The following is a 24,842-nucleotide window of genomic DNA, read 5'->3' on the forward strand; positions in this document are numbered from 1 at the left end:
TTCATATGTGGTTGTGGTATAGTGCTCACCTAGCATGTGTGTGGAGCCCCTGGGCTTGACACCCAGCTCCACAAGGAAAGAAAAAAGACAGAAATGAGTTCTCTAAGATGGATGTCTACTCTGGAGAAAAAACTTCCAATAACTTTCCCAAGTGTAATAATTTTTTTAGCTACTTTTGCAGCAAAGCCTCCTACAAACAATACTCTTCAAGGTAGACTGGAGTGAACACAGCAGACCTTCAGCAAATGTTCCCCAAGCTCCCATCCCCCAAAGCCTGACACTTTCCTCCAGTAGGCATCCATCTGTCTGACAACATAACAGAGGTGGCAGTCCCTGCTCCCATGCTCAAACCACACACCAAAGCAGCAGGTATTTTTTTGTTGTTGTTTGTTTTGTTTTGTTTTTTGGGACCAGGGATCCAACTCACGATCTTGTGCTTGCCAGGCAAGCACCTATACTGCTAAGCTACATCCCCAGCCCTTCAGCAGCAGGTATATTTGAAGAAGGACTTCGCATAGGAAGGGGATTTTCAAAGTCATAGATAAAGAGGTTGTTGCTTGGTTCAACCCCTCATTTTGGACTTTGGAGAAGAGACGAGGAGATGGTCACAGGGCCACAGTGGCACACTTAGGAGGTAAGTGCTTTTAAGAACACAATCTTCCATTTCTAGAGGAGAAAATCAGTGCAGAGAGGTTAGACAACTTGGTCTTTCCTAAAGGGCAGGATAGAGCTTAGAAGTCATTTTGTGCAACTCCTGGGCCAATGCATATTAACCTTTAGATGACAAGCCTGATACAACACTGCCAAGATGGGAATATACCATATACATTCTCTTTCTAAACCTGCCCTGAAGTCAGCAGTGAGATTCTTGTACATTTTACATTTGGAATCAGAGCTGGTGACAAGACTGAATGACCTGCCACAGAATTAACAAACAGCCCAGTGTGTCTGCAGTCATTAAATCAATGCCTAATGTTCTAGCCTTCCTGAAAGCCAGACTGAAGGAAAATGCCTACCATCATTATAGTCCTGTCTGTGGGACACAGGGACTGAAGACAAACAGTCTGTGTCACCACTGAACCAGATTCCAATGCGATCACGTTGACTTGCTTGCATTCAGTGCTATGCTCCTCTGTTAGCTGCCTGGGGACATTAGGGAGGAAAGTCTCTTTCTGATAAGACCTTGTGGAATTCGATGGAACAGGGCAGAAGACGAGGCCCAGCTGACGAGGGGAGCCAGGGAGCAAGTTAAAATACATTACAGTAAGTTTTCTAGGTAACCTGAGACATGTGTTTCTGAAGTGTTGGAACTTATTTGAAACACTTTATATAAAATATTTGAATGTGATAGTCCACACTGGCAACTCAATGGCCACCCAAATTTCTCTGTCTCGGTCTCACTGGACTTGGAAAGGCTCTGAAGAAAGATTAGCAATTTTGCTAGAAAAGGACCAATTCTGCTTTCCAAGAGGCTGAGGTTTGCTGCTATGGGGACTCAGCCTTATGTTCTCACTTGAATACTGAAAATGAAGCGATGTGGGGGTTTTGGGGGGATTTTTTTTGGAAAGAACTCAGGATTTTTTTAGGAATCGAACTCAGGACTTCATGCTTGTCAGGAAAGTGCTGTGCCACTGAGCTAAATCATCCACCAGCCTGAAGCAACGTAGTTGTGTCATGTAAAGCCTCAGAACTCCTCACCAAATCTAAAGTTTACACTGCTATTATAGGGTGGATAAGAGATGCTTTACTGTTTGGGCTTTGCATTACAAGCAAGCTGATAGAATGTCCTAGACCTGCTTTAAACTTTGATCTTGTATGCATTTAGCCAAGGACCCTTGACTGTAAGAATGGTTTGAGCCTTCTGAGAACACATATTTGAAGGCATGTTTGTAAGAGCAGAATATAGTATTCACTGTAAAAGGATTTTGCCCCAGACGGGACACTGTAGCTGGTAAAGCCTTGGAGGCAAAACCAAGGGGCTCTATCTTGAGGTCATCTTCCCCGCCCCTAGGAATTTACCTGTGATGTGAAATGAATACCAATGAGCTACCCGTGCATCACTAATGCCCCTTAGGCACCACCCCAAACCTAACCTACACGTATGCCCCCACACCACATGTCTGCCGGAGAGAGTGCCAGACCCTGGGGAGAATGCCAGACCCCAGAGGGTCAGGGGGTCTCTCCCCACATTCTTAAAATAAAGGTCTCTTATATTTCATACTTCTTATCTTTTCAGCCTCACCAAAATCCTATCAGATAGTTTCCTTCCACGCCAAAAAATTCTTTCACACTGTAATTAGTTCAGGTGCCAAAAAGTGGCTGAACATCCCCCACCCCTACCCCCACATATTACACATAATATTAGCAACCCCAGGCCCAGTGGGTTGCTGAAAAGCACTAGCACCACTGGCCACATCTGGATAGTGTTCCTGTGGACACTCCTGTGGGTCTGATATGCTGGGTCACTGAGTAGCTACCATCTGCCCTCCTATTTCAGCCCTTGGAAGGAACTCAACAAGTGTTTATTGAATGAACATCTGGGCCCTGTATTAAGGAATCTAAGTTGATTCATCTTATTCTGGATGCTATGAAAGCCTTAAACATAATAGAAATAAAGCAAAGCTTTTAAAGCTGGTAAATCTTTTTTTGTTACTCATAGGGCTTCCTTAGTGAGCAAAACAAGTTTGAGTAGATTCCTTGACTTTATAGACTAGACAAAGAGGTTGGCATCATTATGTGTACACAATCCAATGACTTCAGTCACTAACGATTTGACTGTGCGCATTCCTAGAGGTTTCTGCTTGTGAACTTAGGGTGAATACGCCAGAGGGTGCAGGACTGGCTTGCATATTAAAACCATGGACAGGGCATCTCCAGCAATGTGCTATTGATGGGATTACATGGATAAGTGGCCCCATCCTTCCCTGAGGTTTGGGTAAGGCCTTGAAAGCTGAGAATGGGTAAGCAGATTAGGGAACATTTAGGAGAGAAAGGAGAGGGACTACTAGAAGGAAAACAAAAGGAAACATATTCCTTTAAGTTGGTACACAACTAGAACTGGCGGGGGATGCTTTGGGATGGAGAGAAGGTGTGGAGGGGGAACAACGTGCTACTCCAAGCATGAGAAGAGCAGTCCAATCCATCTGGCATCAGCCAAACGGACACCACTATGGGGGCATCCAGGGCAGCAGTAGACAGGCCCTGAGCCTCCTACTTCAGGGCCAAACAAAACTCAGCCCCAGCCGAATGCAACACAGGGAATAACATGAGCCAGAGGACAAGCCAGGAGAGCTTCCACCGTCAGTAATCAAGGGACAGAAACACACAGTACAACTTTCAGCAGCAAATGAATTTCAGACCAAAGCACCAGGGGGTGCCGACATCCAATCTGGAGGTGATTAACACCAAGCACTCACCAATGTGCTGTGCCAGGGGCTTTACAAACTAACCCCTGCATTTAGACTTTGCCTTCTTTGTGGTCAGGTGCTTCCTTCCTCCTTGGTTTCCTTCTCTCTTTTTCTCTTCCTCCTTTCCACCTTCCTTCTCCTTCCCAGCCTCTCATCCTTCCTTCTAGTCTGCCTAGGCAATCAGGCATCTGCATAGGCCACCGTCCATTTGGGAGAACTCTGGACCCAGCATGCCTTACGGTGGCTTCCGTGCCTGTCTCCCCAGCCTCTGGAGAAGGCGTGCACACTCACCATGCGCTTTGGAGACTGATCACTGAACAGGATCTAAAATGCGCTGGGAGATGAGGATCCTGGAAGGACGCCCGGGCACCGTGTCACTGGGAGTTATGCACGGGCTTCCTTCCCTGTCCTCCTAGGGGTTTCCTACTGCACTATGAGTCAAGTACAGCCTCTCCTCTCCCCACCTCTGCCCCACTCTGCTTGGTTATAGCCCTGCTGGCGCCAGCCCTTGGTGGATTTTGTTCTTTTTCTCCTACTTGACAGTCAGGATTGGAGATGGAACCCAGGGGCCCTCTAGTACTGAGCCATACCCCCAGCCTCTTGTATTTTACTTTTTTATTTTGAGACAGTGTCTTGCTGTGTTAGCCAGGTAGGAACTTGTGATTTTCCTAACTCAGTCTCCCATGTGCCGGGATTATAGGCACAAGCCACACTGCCTGGCCTCACAGTAAATATTTAAAAGAACAGTAATCTCTTCATCCTTCTGTGCTCTCAGCATGGTGCTAAAGGAATTAAAAAGCCTGGCAATTTCAAAATTATATTTTTCTTATCCTTAAGTTTTTGATATCAATGGTTTGAAGCTGGATCAACTTCTTTAAACTATATTTTAAAATAGTTCCAAAGTGAATGGTCCATCTCTTCTCCTATACAGGAAGGACTCCTATCTTAGATAATTGGGTATTACAGGATGTCATGATTTAGGTCAGTGGTCCCCAGGCCTCATGCGTTTGCATTATTTTTCCGTGATTGGTTCAATGTCTAGCAATTGGATTGATGGTGTCAGTGCTACACTCATATAGGGGTGGAGCCAGCATGCAATGTAATGGCAGGAAGAAGGTGTGTGTGTGTCTCTCTCTCATGCCTGTTTCCACCTTGCTGTTTACAGCCACCATGAACTGTGGCCCTGCCATGCCACCCTGCCTTGGAACCAACTGAATATGGACTGAACCTCCAAAACCTGTAAGAAATAAACCTTTCCTTTCCCAATTTTGGGTGTCAGATATTTTGTCTCAGCGACAAGTAAAAAGTAACTAAGACATGGGATAAACCATCAACCAATGTGAGGGTCTTGCAGGGACCACTTAAGGACAGAGCTGCCTCCTTTGCCTGGCCTGACTCTCTTCTGGCAGATTCCTACCTGTCCTTCACAGCCTTCCTCAGGCCTCAGGAAATTCACGATTCTGCCCCAGGACCTCCCGCCTCACACAGCAGACAAGACTGGACTGTGATTTAGTGTTTGCTGTCTGTCGCCTCCAGCAGTCAGTAAACACCTCCAAGGCCAGGCCCCTAATGAATCCATCTCTGCATCCCCATCATGCTGTCTGACAAATATTAGGCTCAATACACGTTAGTTAAGTGAGTGCCTGTCAATCCCTGCCCTCTGTTTTCCAGGCTAAATATCCCGAAACATGTCACTGCTATGGAAATGGCACTTTACAGATGAGCTGAGATGAAAATCACAAAGCACAGGGAGTATAATGTTTTCCCATCTGGCCTGCCGCTGCCCGTTGCCCACTGCCCACTGCCCACAGCCTGCTGCCCGGTTTAGGGTGCAAAAGTGATGAATGTGAGCCACTCCTGTCCCACTTTTCCTGTGGTGGTGCCCTCTCTCCTCCAGGGCCTCTACAAGGCAGGGCCACAGGTATGGGTGGACACCATCCTGTCTAAAGTCACTGGCAGAGAGCTGCTCCCGCCACCTTGTAAAATGCAAAATTTCTGGCCCTCAATTGAATTGTTGTCAAATGTGCCTCTCATGGTTGCACATAACCACATAACTGAAACCAGAATATTTTGAGGGCATGGCACACACAATTAATCACTTCCCTAAAGCAGGGAGATAGGGTCACAGGCCCCACAATAAAGCTAGAATACAGCCAAGCAGAACTTGTGTTTGACGCTAAAACTACAGGGCCTCAAAGCTGCAGATGGCATTTAGTGTCCACAAAACCCACTACTGCAGAGGACAGAGAGGAGCAGTGGACCTTTCCGAAAAGCCCTGGGAAGCAGCCAGACTGAAAGGCAACCAATGAACTCAATTGTCAACCTGGGAATGGCAGCAAACAGTCCATGCATGCTGAACTAGAAAGACAGATGCTAGAATGACAGAAGGATGTCCAGTGGCTAGTGGTCAGACTTTGACGCTCCAGCGAGAAGGTGTGGGGGAAGAAGTGACCAGTCACGGTCACTCTGAGCAAAAAGAGGAAGAACTATGCTGTTGGACAGAAACTTTTTAGTTGCAAAGGGTAACCTGGAGGCTAGCACAAGCATCAGAAGCCACCAACTCCAGTGTCCTGTCCACCAAGAGAACTTCTGGTTTGAGTTGGCTCCTCTAGGAGCATCCCCTTTAGGGGACAAAAGTGGTCATTCATTGGCATACATATCCAAACATCTCATGGACATGAATCTCATTGTGATTTTGTAAATGGACACTCTCTTTTTTGACACTCTAGTTTTTAAAAGTTTCCTTTGAGTCTGGTTAGTGTGAACTCTTTCATAGGGATTGTCTGAGCAAAATGAGTAAACCGATTCAATGTAGTTTCTAAATTTCCAAAGCTAAAGCCCAGCCTGTGGGCCCAGGCTAGGCTGCCCCATGCTGCAGCCTTCATGGGGCACAGGATGATCACTGGCTACAAGCAGTGGCAAGTGCTCCTGCGATGCAGCAGGACGCACCATGCTGCGACACTCTAAGCTTAGGGCCAGGCTCAGTGATTGCACTGGGCTCGTCCACAGATGCTGGGCATTGTGGTCCCTCCCTGGAACATATGTGTTCCATAAAGAGCCAGCTGTCAAATTTCAAAGGGATGGCGATGGGCTCGGATCATGTTTTGTCTCAGAATAACAGACTCAGTATGCAGATTAAGCAATCCTTGGATCAAAAGCTAATGAAGCTGTGTACACAGGCAAATCAACATTGTGTCACTTAGAAAGCGAACAGTGTGGGAGGCCAGTGAAAAACTAAGGGTTTTTCATTATCATATGTATTTTGTCTGGAGTTTCTTCCAGGCAGAGGTCAGAGGTCATGGCCACATCTACCAACACATGTCCAGCCTCTACCTGCCTGCTTCAGTGACAGAGGGAGTTTCCTTATGATCTTTCTCAGTTTTGTTATTACCAAAAAGCACTGTGCTTCTCTGCAGTCTTTGCACCTATAAGCTTAATTTAGGGCAATCGGCACTATCCGATCTCCTTGAAGTTGTGAGAAGGAACAAGAAACTTATTATTACAAACACAGTTTGGTCCCTGAGAGTCTGATCTGCATCTTGAGTGGAGAAATCCACTCTGTAGAACCTGTGCTGTCTTGGCTGAGATGAGCCTATGCGTTCAATTTCACTGCTCTGTCCTCTGTCTCTTTCAGTAGCTTAAATTACATGGGCAAAGGTGTATTTTACAAATCCTAATCCCCAAAGGAAGATCCTTGGCAGGATGAGGGCCCATTGAAAAATTCACATCCTTGACAGAAAAAAATGATTTCTCCTTCCAATGATGGAAAACAGAAAAAATGAGAGAAGATAAAGGAGTCAATTTCACAAGAATCTGCGCTGGCAGAATGAAAAGTGTTTCCATGGAGCATGGAGAGGTGAAGATTTGGTGCTGTGGCCTGCCTGGGACGTTTCGCTGGTATCTCAGTATGACAGGCTTTATCAAGTGAAAGCAATCGTGCTGCTCTCTGAAAACATAAGCTCTTTCCCATCCTGAGGAGGGGAAGAAGGAGGAGCCCGCTGCCATCTCCTGGGGAGTGTCTTTCCTGGCAGGCTGCCTATTGACCTGCTCAGCTGCCTTGTTCATAATCTAACACAATGGATGGGGACAGACGGCCTTTGAGAACCACGGGGAATAGCTAGTGCCCAAGCCAGATGCCTGTGAGTTTCTCCTTTTTTAACACTGGTTCGTGTCATCCACACCAACCCAAGTCACGGCAGTCTGCGTCAACATTCCAGGTACCATGGCACCTCTGTCCAAGGCCCCTGTTCCTCTGCAGGGAGGAGAGTCTGTCTCTCTTCTCTGCCTGTGTTAATTTTATCAAAACATCAGGTCAGATCTTTTGTGGAACCCCGTCTCCTGAACACCCCTGTCCTCACTGATACCCTCAACCCATTAACTCCTGCAGTTAGATGTGCACGTGGACCAGCGGCCTTGACTCTTATCACCATCACTGCCAACAGCCGGCTTTTCCAGAGGACGTCTCTATTTCAGGCATTGTTACAGGTGCTGAGGATAAAAGGGGCAGTGACATAGTGCCCCTATGACAGTGGGACTGTCATAGTCCCACTTTCTGTGCAAGTGAGTAGCTTAGAAAAGACGCTAGAGAGCTTGGCTTTGTGCACTTTATCTGCCACGGCGGGACACAGCCAGACGGTGGCCATCAGCAGGCCAGGAAGGATGCCCTGATTAGGAACCAAACACACTGGCACCTTGAACTTCCCAGGCTCCAGCACGTGCACCAGAGATACCTGTTCAGAACACCCACTGCACGGTACCTTGTTGGAGCAGGCTGAGGAATAAGACAGTGTTACTTAGTTTTAAGTTGCTCAACTTAGAAGAAATGATTGGTTACTATGCACCTCCTATGCCTGTACCACTGCCCTCCCTCAAAGCTAAGAGTTCAGGAAATAATTGTATTATATAAACCCAAAGTGATTCTACATACATTAGCACAGACTAGAATTGAGGTTATTCCAGGCTCAAACAGATACAAAAGAATAACCCCCAGACAGCCGGAACAGGAGTGATTTTTCCCCATTCCAAGGGAAGATCTCTCTAAATGATTAACACTAGCCTTGGTCTTTGCAGAAAAGCCTTAAATCAAGCTGCTTGAGGCAAGACTTCTGATCAGACTCTGTTGCGAATTTAGGGATCCAGGGTAAATAACACAGGGTATATGTCTAGTATCTGCTTATGCAGGAATCTCCCTAAAATAATATGCCAAATTTTGAGTGCATGCGTGCATGTTTATGGACATGTGTGTGTCCATGTAATGGATTTTACTAGGATACAGGGATGGCAACTTTCATTACATTCTCAAAAGGGTCTGTAATCCATTTCCTGTACAAAGGGACGGAACTGCTGCAGGAGGGCTCAATATGCTTTGAAAGCAAAGGTACCACACAACCACAGTGTCAGTTTTAGACCTCAGAGGAATCCACCCTGCACCTATTTCCATAAATGGGAGACCTCCAGGACAAGTATATTATAATGGATAGAATTCCCCTGTAATAATGGTAAGAATCTACAGGAGCTGTCATCTAAACCCACATTAAACTACCAAAACTGCCCAGTTGAATGCTGCTATAGAGAGACAATTTGCTTGCCAGATAATGAAGTAAAGGCAACATGGGGGATTGCTGCCAGCATCCTTGGAGACCAGGATGGCATATATTGTGGGAACTTTCTTACAACCACTGATAGTTTTTCTTTGTGTGCAGGGATGGGTTCTGTTTGCCAGAATACATTCTCTTCCCTGAGGATGAGGAGGTGGGGAATTTGCGGCTCCTAAAGGTCACAGGAGCTAGTTGGTACAACACCCTCTCATAACTGCAAAAAACCCATTGCAATTAAAAAATAGCTTCAGGCAAAACAAAACATAACAATAAGAAACACAGTGATTGGGAAACAGTTGCAAAAAAATCTGTGGCTGAGGACTTCATTTTCTGCATTATGGAGATAAGGTATCTGAGACGAAAAAAGAAACATCTGAATTTTGATTGCCATTATATTTTTCCTAATTATGATTTTAGAGATATCCTAATATTTTCATAGTGGTTTATCTCACCCCCAAAGCTGAGATGAGACATAAATAGATTCTCAGTGAAATGCAAACCAAGACCAAAATGAGGTATCAATTCCCACCCACCAGGATGGGTATAATCAAAAATTGGAAAATGTAAGCTTTGGCACGTATGCAGAGAAACTGGAACCCTGTGCGTTACTACTGGAATGTGAATTTGAGCTGTTGCCATAGAAACTGCTAGTGGTTCCTCAAAAGTTAAACACAGAATTATCATATGATCCAGCAGTTCTACTCCCAAATTTATAGAACCCAAAGAACTGAAAGTGGAGATTCCAGCAGATATTCGTACATTTATGTTCACAACATTCATAATAATTGTGGAATTAATTGCCACAAGGTGGAGACAACCCAAATCTTTCACTGAAAGATGAACGGATGAGCCACGTGTGGGATATACACGCACTGAAGTACAGTGTTAGCCTTATAAAGGAAGGAGATAGTGATGCAAATGGCCTTTTGAGGGTATTATGCTAAATGAAATTACAGTCACCAAAGGACAAGTAGTGTATAGTTCCACTTACGTGAGGTGCCTCGGGTAGTCAGAATCAAGAGGCATCAAGTAGATGGAGGTGAGCAGGAGCAGAAAGAGGAGGTATTATTGTTTCATAGGCACAAAGTTTCAATTGGAGATGATAAGAAGCTCTCAGAATTGGATAGTGGAGACAATGGTGCACTGTCGTGAATACACTTAATGCCACTGAATTGCACTCCAAACGGCTGAAATGATGTTGTATCTTATGGATTTTTTGCCACAATAAAAGAGGCGGGCTCAGAGAAGCTACTTACAAGATGTAGGCAATCACCCCAATGGACCAGCAGTCGACGGCTTTGCTGTACGGTTTCTGGGCCAGAACTTCCGGAGCTATAGAAAGATAAAAAGAAACACAAGCCTGAGTCTGAGGATAGGCATTAGGGCTTATGGTTTGTTGTTTGCTTTCTCCCCATCTGCTATTTGAACTGAACTGCCTAGAGGGCTAAGGGTACAGCCCAGTAGTAAAACACACGTTTAGCATGCACAGGTCCTGGGTTCAATCTCTGACACCAAAATAACTGTAACAGCTATTACTTTTAAATATAGCAGAGAGATATGACCCTTCTTATTTGCTGGATTTTCCAACTAGAAAGAAAATGTGTGTGCGTGCGTGGGGGAGGGATTAACAATCAATTAACAATTTTACAGTGTTGCTGTGTAGGGATGGCAGCAGCTGAACCACATTAAAATGAAAAGTTTAATCCCCAGGATCCACAGCTACTTCATATCAGGACTACTCAAGGCACCTTGGGACACATGGATGAATCCGTCTGTGTCTCTCTGTCTCTGCCTCTGTCTGTTTTTCTGTCTCTGTCTCTGTCTCTGCCTCCATGGAGCTGATGCTCAGCAGAGCCAAGAGCTCACACTTATGTCTGGGGCCCCAGTGAAGGGTGCTCTACTCTCTTTGGTTTGGGAGAAGTTATCTGTCAGCAGTATCATCTCATTCGCTCATCGGGGAAGCAAGGAAAATGCTACTTAATCCTACTTTGCTGGTGCCAACCCACTGTTCTATTGAGAGTCATCCCTGCGTTCCCTGCCATGGCCCTGTGGCCACAGCCAGGGGACTGAATGCATTTTGGCATGGACAAATACATACAAGACAGTGAAACCAGGTTCCACTGACCCTTGTCCTGGATCTTTCTATTAGAACACACTGTTTCCAAGATGACATATTCTTCAGTCTGTAAAAGTCTTTTGCAGGAAAATGAAAGGAAGTCTTCTCTTTCATTCTGCTAAAGATAAGTGTCTTCCTGGGCAAGAACAGGAAGGTTTGATTATTCAAAGTTCCTGCTCATGAGTGAGGAACATAATCGACAGATCATGTTCAAATATGATTTTAGGTTCTATCATAAATTACTCAATGTCTCTTACTAGCACTTCTTTTAGTGGTGCTGAGGATGGAACCCAGGGCTTTGGGTGTGTGCACACTAGGCAAGCACTCTACCGCTGAAGCTACATTTCCAACCCGTTATTTAGTTTAAGTCAAGGTCTTGTTAAGTTACCCTTGTCGCCCTTGAGAGTGTCATCCTGCTGCCTCAGCCTTCCAAGTAGCTGGGATTATAAGCATTTACCATCACATCAGGCTAGAATTTTTTTTAACATGAACAAAAGAAATACCTTTGCATATCCTTTCTTTGGTATGTCTGTCCTCAATCCAGAAGTAAAAAGTGAAACAGAACCATAAAACAAGGACAGCCATTTATTGGACAAGTGACCCCAGACCATGGGGAACTTGTTGCCTTGATCCCCACCCCCACACTGCTCAGAGCATATTTCTCAGTATCTTCTATAAAAGGGAGCCACGTACATAGGAACATATTTCTGATTTAGTAGAGATGCTGCCTCCCTGGGCTGGCATCTTGGCCCAAGTGGCTACATTGGCATAGATGGTACAAGTCCATCAGACGTAGAAGGGGTGCATACAGCCCCAGCTGACCAGCTTCTCCTCCCACAGAGCTGACACAGATGGCAGCAGGGAGGGCACCGGGCCATCACCGGGGTGTACAGGGCTCTTGAGTGACAAGGCCAGGAGCTGGTGAGGCCATGTGTCAGCTCTCCCATAGCAACACACACAGCAGGAAGGAACACAGAGGAGGCAACTGCTGGTCCTGCTGAAAGCTGCCTCCAGGGTCCAACCAAAGACCAGGCCAGTGCTGTGAGCAGCATAGCAGCAAGACTGGCGAAGCACACTCTCCATCCTCGGGCTCTTCGGCAGCACCGACAGTGGGAGGAAGGAGTCTCTAACAAGGACTGCTCCTGCCTCCCCTCATCTGTCAGAAAGTGCAAGTACCGGCCACCCCGCAACACACACACTCAGGGACAACCACACTTCAGAACTTTACACTGGACATCAGGCAGCTACACGAGGTGCTGCAGAAACTCAGCGAGCAAGCAGCTGAGTTTCACAAAGCTATGTCTGGACACTGGAGTGCTCAGGCTCTTGAAGCCACAGGCTCACTACACTTCAGTGATTTTTAAATTGTGAGATTCTGTTTAAATGGCAACATTTGTAACACCAAATCTATGGTTTAAAAAAAAGATTCCAGGGCATGGATGTCACGGGAAAGTTCCACATTGTTGAGTCAGTATCGGGATAAAAACATTGCAGGTGAAAATGTAGGTAACTTGTGCCAAATTTTCCGTGTTCTTTTTAGTGTTCTGTGTTATCTGGATTCTTCTGACAACAAAATACAAGTTTTTTGTTAATCAACTGGAAGTGGGCAAAGCAATTGCTCTCTGATGAAGTTTTTAATTGCACTTGGAAACCAATGAAGGGGGTGAGGATAGAAATACAACATAATGATAACAGACAAGCAAAATGCTTTGGAAGTTCACACTCCCATCAACTTGAAGTCATCTAAAAATCGTGTCACAGCTCATACACAATTAGCGTAAATTCTAATTCTATTTGTCATGCAATGAACGAAACCAAGGGTTCTTTTGAACACTGTGCAAAAAAACCTAAGCATTTTGCTTTGTTTGATTGTATTGTGTGTGAAAATATGGACAACTATTTCGAAGAAAAAGTTGGTAGTCATTATTGCTTTCCTGTTTTTTTATTGTGAAGTGCTGTGTTGCTTGCATTGCTCTGTTCTGATTTGCTTTGTTCTGTTTTTTGTCTTATTCTCTTTAAAACCAAAACATTAAAAATAAAAAACCTAGCTTGATCACTCTCCATAGCTTTTCATCTCCAAGAAATTCTTTTAAAAAAGTACATTTGCAGACAATAACAAAACCCTCCTCATGAGCTGATGTGGTGACCAGTCCCTCAGGGTACCTTTTTGTTTGGTCTACTCTGGGGATCTATGTTGCCTCTGTTGGTTCTTCAATCTGGCTCACTACTTGGGGGCCCTTTGAGGTCCCCTCCTCCCATTTTCTTCAGTCCCTTCTGCTATCCTGTAGCATGCAGCAGTGGGGGAGTCCATTTCTTCCTCTGATCTTTTTAGAGGTCAGTTTTTACACAGAAAAGCAACCGAACTCCTCAGTATTGTGTTATTAGTCTCACTTCACTTAGCAAGAACTCTACTATAATTCTGAAAAAAATCACAAGCATCCAATTTACAAACTTCCTGAAGATAAGTGAGCTTCTAGGCAGAACACAGTACACTGGGCCCTGGAAAATGATTAAGGCTTTCTGCACCACACCACCTCAGGTCCCTGAGGCCATGAACACTGTGTAGAGATGCTGCAGAACCTCGCCATCAAGGAGAAATAGTGAGCACTTCTGTCTGCAGCAGAATCTGTACATGGTGAGAGGCCCTGAAAAACAATGCCTTGCCACACCCTTGGCTTCGAAGAGAGGAAGGCTTTCAAGAGAAATAACTTAATTAGTCCTCTTGACAAGTAGCGCAGCCATTAAAAAGCTCCTGGCACAGCTATGACAGAGGACTCCACTCCGGAGGAGGGACACATACATTCTCCCTATGTGGGTGACAGGACCAGTCCCCGAGAGCTGTTTGCAGCTGTGCAGAGAACCACCTGTTGATGGGAACTGAAAGGACACATGCAAGGTAGACCCCAAGTCCAGCCTTCTGACATGGGGGAAGGTTTTCCAAATTCCCCACAATATAAAATACAATAAACTTAGTTGCCTTAAATATTTTTAGTGAGTAATTATAGGAAAGGGAAAACAAAGTATGAGAGAAAGTGTGGCAAACAGGTTTTTGAAATGGCAACAACTGTTTCTTGGGAAGTATCTTTATTATGCAAAATCAAGATCAATCGCTAAATATCTTTCTGTGAACAAATGATTTCTGATAGGAATTTTGGAGGTAAAAGAGACAGAATTGGTCTTAATTCTTCACACATGGATGTTTTTGTTACTCAGGCTGCTTTTCTTTTAAAATCTTTTCTTCACTCCAAGCTCATCTTAACTGAAGGTTTATACTGAAAAGTCTGCCGTGATTCTAATGGGCTTTCCTTGATAGGTGAGTTGTGTCTTTTGTCTGACAGCTTTTAGTAATCTGCTTTTATGCTATATAACTGGAATCTTAATTATTATATGTCTGGGGGTAGATTTGTGTTGGTTGTGGCTGTTTGGCATTCTATATGCCTCATTCATCTGTACATCAGAATTTTTCCCAATGTTTGGGAAATTTCCGGCTATTATTTCTGTGAATAGTCTGCCAATCTCATTCACACTGACTCCTGCATCTTCACTGATGTCACAGTGATGTATGTGCACCCATGTTTATAGAAGCATAATTTGCAATAGCTAAATCTTGGAAACAACCCAAACGCTCATCAACTGCAGAGTGGATGAAAAAGATGTGGTATTTTTATATAGTAGAATATTACCCAGATATAAAAAGGATGATCTTGAGGCTTTCATAGGTAAATGGAGGCAACTTGAGACCATCCTCATAAGTGAAATAAATAAGACTCACATTAGTAAATATCACATTGTCTCTCTAGTGTAAAAAGATAGTAAAAACTGAAAGAGTAATAAGATCCAAAATGTATAATAGATATTATAAAAATGAAAGGGAAGGAAAGTACTCTAAAGGATATAACTGTATGTATGTTTAAGTGTGTAAGATAGATGACCATATTACTAAGTTTTTGTTGGATCATTGAACAGAATGATCTTCAATGTCAATGTCTGAGCGTCTACCCACTTTTTATGACTTGATTTTGTAACTTGAGCAACTATTTCTAAAATGACACTATGTAATGTATCGATTTCTTGTGCTAATTTTTTTTGAATTCTGTATTATTCTACCTTTTTTTACATTTTGTTTTTTTCTTTCTTTCTTTAAATTAAAAAAAAAAACAGAAAAATAAAACCTTTTCTTAAAAGGATTTCAGAATGACCAGGTTCAAGGCTCACTGGGGGAGAGAGAATTCTGCTACCGATAGCTTAGAACTCCTCCCTGCACAGATCTTGTGTGCCCTTAGTTGAGCTTTCCTTGCTGTTCCTGTTGGAAACATACTTCATTGACACCAGTAAATTAAAGTTCATTTCCATGTGAACCATGTCATCTCAGCAGGGCATCCCACAAAGCACCAGAGATCTCCGCGGACAGAAGTGGTCTCCCTATGTGCCTGCTTTAACTCAGGCTCTTCAGAAAACAGCAGTCTTAGAACTAAAAATAAATGGATTTACTACCATGAAACTCACCACCAACTCCTGTACAGAAAATTCCACTTCATGAGCAAAAGTCTTCTACAAACCAAGATATTTTATACTGATTTAGAGCAAGTATTCCTGGTAAAGGGAAGGGCTCCAGAGATTTTGGGAAGAAAAAAGGAATTTCAGGAACCTTTCATCTTGTTTTTGAAACAACTTAATTGCTGATTTTCCTTTCCCCGAGTACTTGAGGATGTGCCAAAGAGCAGTTTCTACTGGGATGGTGGAGAAAACTGGAAAGCTCTCCTGCTGTTACTAAATTCATATTCAAGGCGATTTGTTCTCCTTTGTGGCTGTTTCACCCTTCTAAGTATTTCAAACATGATCATTTCAGTGGGTGAAGGATAGTGATAGAACCAGGAAATAATAGCTCTTTCAATGCCAGAAGACAGGTTGATGGTCCAGAACCAACAGGACCTGGACATCATCTCTCCCTTTACTCAGCATGTTAGTCAGCTTTCTGTTACTGTGACAAATCCCTACGATTTCCAATTTAAAGGAAGAAAGCTTTATTTGGCTCATGGTTTCAGGAGTGTCAGTCCATGGCCAATTGGTTCCATTGATTAAGGCCTGTGGTGAGACAGAACATCACAGTGGGAACATGTGGTGAAGAAATCTGTTTAACTCATGATAGCAAAGAAGCAGAGAGCTAGAAAGAGCCAAAGAGGAAGGGGCTGGAGACTGGAAATAACTAATGTTATGTCCCCACAATCCAATTCCTTCAACTAAGTCCCATCTGTTGTCTTCATCAACTTCCAATAGGGCCATCAAATTACAATCTATCTTATCGAAGGGTTAATCTGAGGATAAAATTAGAGCTTTTATCATCCAATCCAAAAGCTTTACCTATAAACACAGGAAACTCTGGGTGGACATTCTGGACCTCCTCCATAACATCAGTCATCTATCTAGTCAATAGTACTGAAGTATCTCTCCTTGGATTGGCTCCACTAACTTTCTAGATTAAAATGCTGATCCTGGCTCCTTCCCATAGAAACAGGGTACACTTCTTCTCCTGGGTATTGAGCTAAGACATAACCACAAAATAACCAGGCACTGTCTGTAGTTGCCTTTCTAAGAAAGAGAGTAGAATCAAGACAGACAAGATCATCAGGTATGACAGGAGGGGTGTTTTTGACTTTTACTTTTTTTTTTTTAACCCTTTTTTTTTCTTTTTTCTTTTTATCGGTACCGGGGATCGAATTCACGACCGCCTGCTTGCAAGGCAGGTGCTTATGCAGCTGAGCTAAATCCCCAGCCCTGTTTTTGACTTTTAAATCAAACTTATCTGAATATAACTCTGAAAATGTTAAATTTATTATAATTAAAATCCTATGATCTCAGTTTGAGGACTGAGTTATAGGTTGGGCTCTCACTGGTACTTCTTGGAGGACTCAGTACCTTCCATGTATCAATTTCCTATCCCAAAGGGCACCTGCCATTGTGTTCTGCTGTGATCCCTTCGTGGCACAGGACGTGAGTTCAATGGTAGAGGCCTTCGATGCCCCATGAGATGATGTGAAGTCAGAGCTAAACAGGAGCTCACAGACAGCCTTCCAGGCCTTCCAGAAGCAGCAAGAAGAAACACAGCTCCCTCACTAGTGGATGAATGGAAACAACTTACACCAACCACAGGAGAGTTCCAAAGACTTGGTGACACTGCATGCATGAGATTTAAACTGCAGGAGGGGGACAGTGGCCTGAGCAATGATAGCAAACAAAACCTAGGGATCAAGAAGAACAAAACTCAGCTTCTACGCTGTTCAAGCCTCAGGCATACATTTTAGGTACTAAGAACATGAAGGTGGCCTGTGCTTAGCAGTTATGTTTCTCGGTAGGACACTTGCCAACAGCAAGGATGTTTAAAAAAGAAGAAGAATCATATCACGAGGGGCTTTGCTGTGAAAACCTTAGAAACAGCTGCTGCTTTATGAACATTTAGAGTGTTGCAATCTGGACTGTGGGTAAGTGAAACACAGCAGGAAGCCCAGAGTCACTGCTTGTCCCATGGTGTGGCTTCTACCCACGTCTCAGAAGATGAGATCTCTTCCTGTCGACAGATTCCTTAGCTTTCTGAGTCTTCCTTCAAAGCGGTAATTTACTACAAATGTGTTACCAAAGAACAGCTCACTCTGAGTTTCCTGGTAGCCTCTTGAGTTTTACCACAGGCATGAAAAGTCCCCATTAGAGCACCATCTTGGTTTATAACTGCATTCTGATCCGAGGCGGGGTTATTGTGCCAGTGCTACCTAAGCCAAAACATGGCTGTGGAAGAGAGTCAGGCTAAGGAGTGGGAAGGGAATGGAAAATGGGGGGAGGGAGGGTTGAAATGTGGGAAAGACTCGGAATTCAGTGGGATGGAAGAAGTCGATGTTTGACTAAGCCTTTTAGGGTACTGTGGCAGATTGTAACGGCCACACGATCCTTGTAGGTTGTCCCAAGTACTTGGCCTCCCACCCAATTTGGTTAGTGGTCATGACAGAGGGCCAGCTATTTATGCCTATTTAAGTCAGTCTTTTGCTTTGAAATCTGACAAGAAGCTACACTTGGAAATTAAGAAGCCTGGTGCAATCATTTTGAAGTTTTAAATCTTAATTTTTATGAAAAATATTGAGTACGTTGTAAAATGCTGCTCTTCCTCCTTTCTACCATGACAAAATAGTACCAGTTCAGAAAGTGTAAACTTTATCCCAGCAGTAAGTATTCAGAGAAGAGTCACTAAAAATTTCCAGCAGGATGAAAAATGCTTTAAAAACACTGCGGTTAAGAGTGATTTGGGGGGGATAAGGATGACTCGGGGCGGGGCATAGCTCAGTGCTGGCTTAGCACGTGTGAGGCCTTGGATTCCAACCCCAGCAATCCCCCAGGAGTGACTTATCAGGGCTGTACACGTTGGGTGAGGAGTTCTTCAAGGCATGGCTGGGTTCCCTTTATCTGTTTCTGACAATGAGGTTTTTGTCTCCACCTGTATCCACTTATATCAAAGCTAAAAAACAAGGGACCCTGAGAGTGCCCCATGCAGCGGCTCCATCCTTTCTAACAGAGGGCTCTTGGTTGCAGCCCAGGATGTGAAAGCTCACCGTGGGCTGTCCCTGAGTGGCTCACTGTCAAAGAAAGACAAAGAAAATTCTTCTCTGACTCCTCCACCTACGTGTCTGGCCTGTATGGCAATTTATCAGTTACATAAAATCCTGCCCAATGCGAAAAGTCTGAGAGGCTGAAGATAATGATGTAAGGCTCACAGAAAGGCTCTAAAATATGATACTTAACTAAGGAACAAATAAAACCCATCTCTGCAGGGAAAATTATCGTACTAAGGAGGGAAGATTAAAGGTGTGGGAGCAGAGACGATAGAGGACAGATGAAAAGAACTGAGATTACATGGCTGCTGAAGAGAGAAACGGGCAGTGGCCATTAACTTAATCCAATTTCTTCCTCTCTGTTCTAAATGAGGATTCATTTTTTCCTTTTAGTCCGTATCCTTGACACATGGATATTTATATATTCAAAGATGATGAGATCAAATAGCTATAGAAACAGATATTAGAGCTAGGACTCATAATGGGCACTTAGCTTGGCAAGTTTATTTTATAGACAAGAAACTGAGAATTTGAGTTTAAGTGAAGGATTAGACTTCTCTCCTACAGAACCAGAGACAGGCATTTGGGATACCTGCAGGTCCCCTGCTGCCACCTACAACTAGGTCACCTTCAGAATGAGGTCCTCGTCCCAACAGTGAGCTTGCTGCAACCTCTGGTTTCCAAGATTTCGTCCTAACCTCAAGTCTGACATCAAGTTCTAAAAATATAGTGATCCTTGAATTACAGACATTCCTCTAACTAGTGGAAAAAGTGTTCTGAGAATGCTGACCAACTGCTTTCCATCTCCATTTAGAGAAGAACAGGATGCACTGCTGAAGTATTTCAGGCAGGTTCAGCCAGAGCTGGACCAAAGACGTCTACTGGGGCTGCGTAGGCAACACCACAACTTAAGTTCTGGAAGGAGATTCAAAGGACTCATTCCACAACAGCTCTGGTAACTTAGCAACCAGTCACCTCCTAAAGAACCAAGGGGGAGCTCTGCCTAGGAAAAGAACACTGGGCCTGATGTCATTGCTTCTTCCTGTTTCCAAGTAATGTCCAGTCATGAAGTAGCTGCAATATGCTCCACTTGAAATACTGCCTGGAGATCCATCACCACTCAGCAGGGCTCAATGAGAAACCATCTCTCATTGTGCTGAAAACTGTCAGAAAGTAATGAAAGCCTGCACTGCCGGGGACCTCTCCCTTTCTACAGTGGAAGTTCAGAATGCTGAATCACCCTGGGAGGAGGAGAACAATGTGCCCTCCTCTTGGAATACCTTTTGCCACTCAATCTATAGATAAAAGTTTGAAGCTCTTTTTAATTTTCTTTCTGGAACCAGAAGTAATTTTTGTCACAGAATCTGAGCAATCACATACACCAGTGTGCAAACAGCAATGTTAAGAAACAAAGACAACAAACTCTACTATATTTGTGGCCTCCAGTCTTCTATCAATGACATGCTGGATGTCATTAAGTGGATGTTTCTGTCCCTTACTATGATGTTGGGAGAGTTAAGAGAATCCATTTGGATATTTTAATTAATGCAACTGAGCAGGCAGCATTAGCAATCTGCTAAAATTCTTAGCTCTGACTTTTGCCTCTTACTGGTGATAACAAAGGGAATGTTAGCATCGATTCAATTAAATGGATTTCAAATCCAAGTCAGAGTATCCTGGCAGCTGCCATGGGACCCTGAGAATTTAATTCCCATTGGCTGGCCCATAACGTCTCCTAAGTTATCAGCAAGTATTTATTTACACCAACCTTCTCCCTAAGCCAATGCATCGGCTCATTTCTCCCGGATGTTATGCATAGCGGATCATGAATCAGGGCCTGGGTTCCCTACTGTGCTGCATCTGTATCTCTCTGTATGTTTGCCTGAGCTCTGCCCTTCCTGCATATCCCACTTCCTCCCTGGCCACTGCAGCCCTAGATGGTTCCTCCCTGCCTGTGTTTTATGGAGAGTTGCTAGTTATGTCCCCTATGAACATGCTACCGTACCTGCACTCGTATCAGCCACCTGCCATGTTCTATCTTCCAGGGGACTCTCAGTGTTGACATAGCACCCCGCCCTCTAAGCCGTGGGTAACACAAACTCAGCAACATCACTGGGGAGATGCTTGCAGCACTTTGTGTGAAGTGATGCTGCCTTCAGGTTGGGGATGACATAGATCCTAAAGTGAGTGTACAATCTGGGCAGCTACTATCCTATGTATGAAGTTCAAAGCGGATACAGTCCTGCCTTCTTCTCGTAAAATACCATATGCATGAGGACACTTAGAGAAAACAGGTCCTCCCTTCATTGTTCCTTCATTATTAGAGAGTTCATTTAAATTGAAGACTTAAGAGACGTAATAGTCACAAACAGTGCAAGAACCTTGAAAATACTGAAGTAATAACACGATGTTGTCCAAGTTAACTGTGTGGCTGGTCATTCACAAATCATAATGATAAGCACTGGATCGCACATTGAAAGCTACACTTCTAAAACTATAAAGCCTCTGCACTAAAGCTATAAAGTTGTAAACTGCCACAGGGTGAAAGGACGGTTTTTCTCATTCTACATTCATACATTTGTTTCCAAATCTGAAGATAACAGCCAGGTCAGGAGCAGCCAGCAACCCCCAAAGCAGAGCGCTGACCTTTTCTATAGTACAGTGGCTATGCTGTGGTTTTACACAGCAAAAACATCCACCAGATAGACCTTGCTCAGTCCTGAGTGATGCTGCTAGAGAATCGACAAGATCTGCTACACAGAAACACATGAATCAAGCTAGCAGACTGATGTGCTGATGGAGACACCAGTGGCCAGAATGCTGCGAGCTGCTGAACTGCACCAGATTGAAACCAGACTCCCTCTTGCAAGCTGCTGCCTCCTGCCCGATGCACAGGCTCTTCTGCCTCAGTGAAAGGCAATGGTCCTCTCAGGGGCTGCGCTCCAAATACCCTTGACATCCTCTGTCTGCAGATCCCACTTTGAATTTCTCAGCAAATCTTGATGTCACTGCCTTTGACACGGATTTGGAATCTGACAGCTTCTCACCACTTCCCTGGCTACCAGCCTGGACTAAAACTATGCTATTTCTCATCTGATGGAAGCCAGAGCCTCTGACAGGTCTCTCTTCTCCCACTATGGCCTTTCCTCACTGACATCCATCCCAATTCATCCTGCATCACAGGAGGACCTGTTAGAAATCAGATCAGTCCTCCCTTAGCTAGGAATCCCCCACTGGCTGTATGTCATCCCAAGTAAAGCTCCAGCGATTCCTTCTCTCCCTTTTGTTTTGTTGTGTGTATTTGTGTATGTATGTGTGTGTGTGTGTGTGTGTGTGTGTGTGTGTGGTTCTGAGGACTAACCCTAAGAACTTCACACTGAGCTAAACCCATACCCATTTTTAAATTTGGAGATAGAGTCTTGTTAAATTCCCTGGACTGGGATCAAATTTACAACCTTCCTGACTCAGCCTTCCAGAGAAGGCTCACAGACCTGTGGCACCACACTCGGCTTTACAGTGATTACTAAACCCTGGTCTGTATCCCTCTGCTCAGTACCTCTCTGGCCTGGTCTTCTGCTGCTCACTCCTTCCTCTGCTCATGCTATTCCTTGCTGTTTTTATCATACTCTCCTGTCTCAGGGCCTTTGTGCTGCGCTTAGAACGCGCTCCCTCCCAAAACAATGTTGCCAGAGCCTGCCCCTGAGTCAACCTTACCGTCAAGGCTGCCTCCTTCACCCTGTGCTTCATTTCTCTCCCTGGTTGCTTCTTTTTCAAAATTAAAAAAATATTTTATTAGAGCATTGTGCAGTATGTTTACATTCCTTGTGTGGTGCACGGACATGACACGTCTTAACTCCTTTCTCCATTTCCTTTCCTCTCCTCCTTCCCCGCTTCCTCCATCTCTGGGTTTTCTCCATTTAACGAAGGTCTCTCCCTACTTCCTGTTACCTATTTTTAATTTTGCTCTCGATTTAGAGTTTGAGTTTCTCAGATAAGAGAAACCGTGTGATATCTAGGCTTGTGTGTCTGATTGACTTCACTTAACATTACGGCCTCATGGTGCATCTATTTATTTCTCTCCCTCCTGCTTGTCATCTGACACATGGGCGAATTTACTTAGTTATTTGCAACAGTCTGTCTCCTCCCACTCATACGTGAGGGCCATGAAAATCAGAGTTTCTGTTTCTTCTTCTTCTATGAATGCATTTTCAGGGCCTTGAACAGAAGTTAGGCACTAAATAATACTTCCTGAATGGATGAATAATGTAACAGTTACCATACACTATTAAATTTACCTGTTTTCCCCTGTGTCTTACAACACTGGGAACATTTTGAGGACTGAGACTATACCTTATTTACATTTGTATCCAAATACCAAATACTATACACAGTGCATAGGAGAAATTCAATAAATGCACGTTGAAGGAATGTAAAAGGAGAGAAGGAAGAAAGTTGCCTTCTGGGGACCACCAGCTTTTGGGGGACTGTGTTAGTTGGCTTTCTATTACTATAACAGATGACCTGAGGTCATCAGCCTGTAAAGAGAAAAGGTTCATTTTGGCTCACCACGTGGAGATTTCAGTCCAGGTCAGTTGACCTGTTGCTGTTAATATTAACAAACCTTGTGCTTTTATAGAATTCATTAAGCACCTGTATGGAGGTGAGTAAGATCAATTCCCGCTTGAGCAAAACCTGCAGAAAAACATGCACCCTCATGTCATGTGATCAGAGCCATCAGACTGCAAAAAAGGTTAAGGGAGAGAGAAAAGAGAGGACAAAGTGTCTGGAAAATAATGAAAAGAGCGTATTGCTGGGTTTTGATGGCAGCACAGAAGCTTGCCGTACAGACTGCGTCGGGGAGGAAACAGCCATGGCTGAGCCGAGGGCTGCCAAGGGAAGCCCATGTGGACATCCCTGTGTCACTGCCCACATGGCTTCTTCTCTGCTCTGAAGCTGTGTGTTCTTTACAACCCTCACTGCAGGCAAAGCAAGGCGCTCATAAATGTGAACAAACTGTGCAGCTGTACTCTGTGGGTCCCCTCTCCCCCAACATTCCTCGCAGCAAACTCGGTACCTGACCCCAGAGTCGCCCAGGGCTGTACTTTGGAACAGGGTTGCTCCTAAATAGTGTCTCTGGGTCCGTCAGTGCTGCATGCAGAAACAAACAGAATCACAGTCTCAGACCACAGCCACTTAAAGATCCAGGGAAATCAAGTCCCCGGGTGTGGTGCCCTGCACTTGCAATCCCAGCACTCCAAGAGGCTGAGGCAGGAGGACTGCACATCCAGGCACAGCCTGGACAACCTTGGGACTTACAAATAAAGAAGGGCCGGGGGTGGAGCTCAGTGTGAAGCCCTGGTTTGCTCTCCAATACTGAAAGCAGAAAGCAGAAAAAGGAGAGAAAAGAAATTCAGGAAACCCACAGTCTCCTTGCGCTCTCAGCCGAGTCCTGAGTTCTCCTCGCTGTTGTCTTTCTATTGTGTGTCCCTGGTTTCACTCGCGCAGAGTCCTTACAATCTGCTCATTTCTTCCTCCATTTGCTGTCTGTTGATGCCTCTAAAACATGAGCTCCTCCAGGGCCAGCGCTGCTCCTGTCTCCTTTGCTGTCTCCCCTCAGAGTCCAGGATGGAGCTGGACTCAGCGGGCACTTCCTGTACACTTGCCGAGAGGACAAGGACACCCAGGAAACAAAGCCCTCATGGCGTTCACACACAGCTCCCGCTCCGGCTCAGGGAAGTGTCCCCCAGGGCTCATTCCCCAGTGCACAGGGCACTGGGAGGTGGTGGTGCATTTAAGAGGGGCAGGCCCTGCGGGTCACGCCCTTGAGAGGAGATCAGAACCCCAGTCTCTTCCCCTGCCTACCTCTTCTGCCTTCCAGCCCCAAGGGGGATGATTCTGCTATGTGATACACGGCCTCACCACAGGTCCCACAGCAACAGGTCAACTGACCTGGACTGAAATCTCCACATCGTGAGCCAAAATGAACCTTTTCTCTTTACAGGCTGATGACCTCAGGTCATCTGTTACAGTAATAGAAAGCCAACTAACACAGTCCCCCAAAAGCTGGTGGTCCCCAGAAGGCAAACCTCAGAATCCAAGTGTTCAGATCTGTCATTACTTTCTCTGC

At 44.6% G+C, this 24,842-nt stretch overlaps 1 protein-coding gene across 4 annotated transcripts in view; it reads right to left on the reverse strand.

Moving 5' to 3' along the window:
* Camk1d (calcium/calmodulin dependent protein kinase ID) overlaps window positions 1–24,842 on the reverse strand; it is a 394,453-nt gene that overhangs the window by 25,653 nt on the left and 343,958 nt on the right. For all 4 annotated transcript variants that reach the window (XM_063253725.1, XM_063253724.1, XM_063253726.1 and 1 more), the window contains one exon: window positions 10,261–10,336. In XM_063253725.1, coding sequence (XP_063109795.1) covers window positions 10,261–10,336 — 76 coding nt within the window. The remainder of the gene's footprint in view (window positions 1–10,260; window positions 10,337–24,842) is intronic.

This window comes from Cavia porcellus, unplaced genomic scaffold, assembly GCF_034190915.1.
Source record: "Cavia porcellus strain 051 isolate PalLab524CR breed Dunkin Hartley unplaced genomic scaffold, mCavPor4.1 scaffold_7, whole genome shotgun sequence".
NCBI classification, from domain to species: Eukaryota; Metazoa; Chordata; class Mammalia; order Rodentia; family Caviidae; genus Cavia; species Cavia porcellus.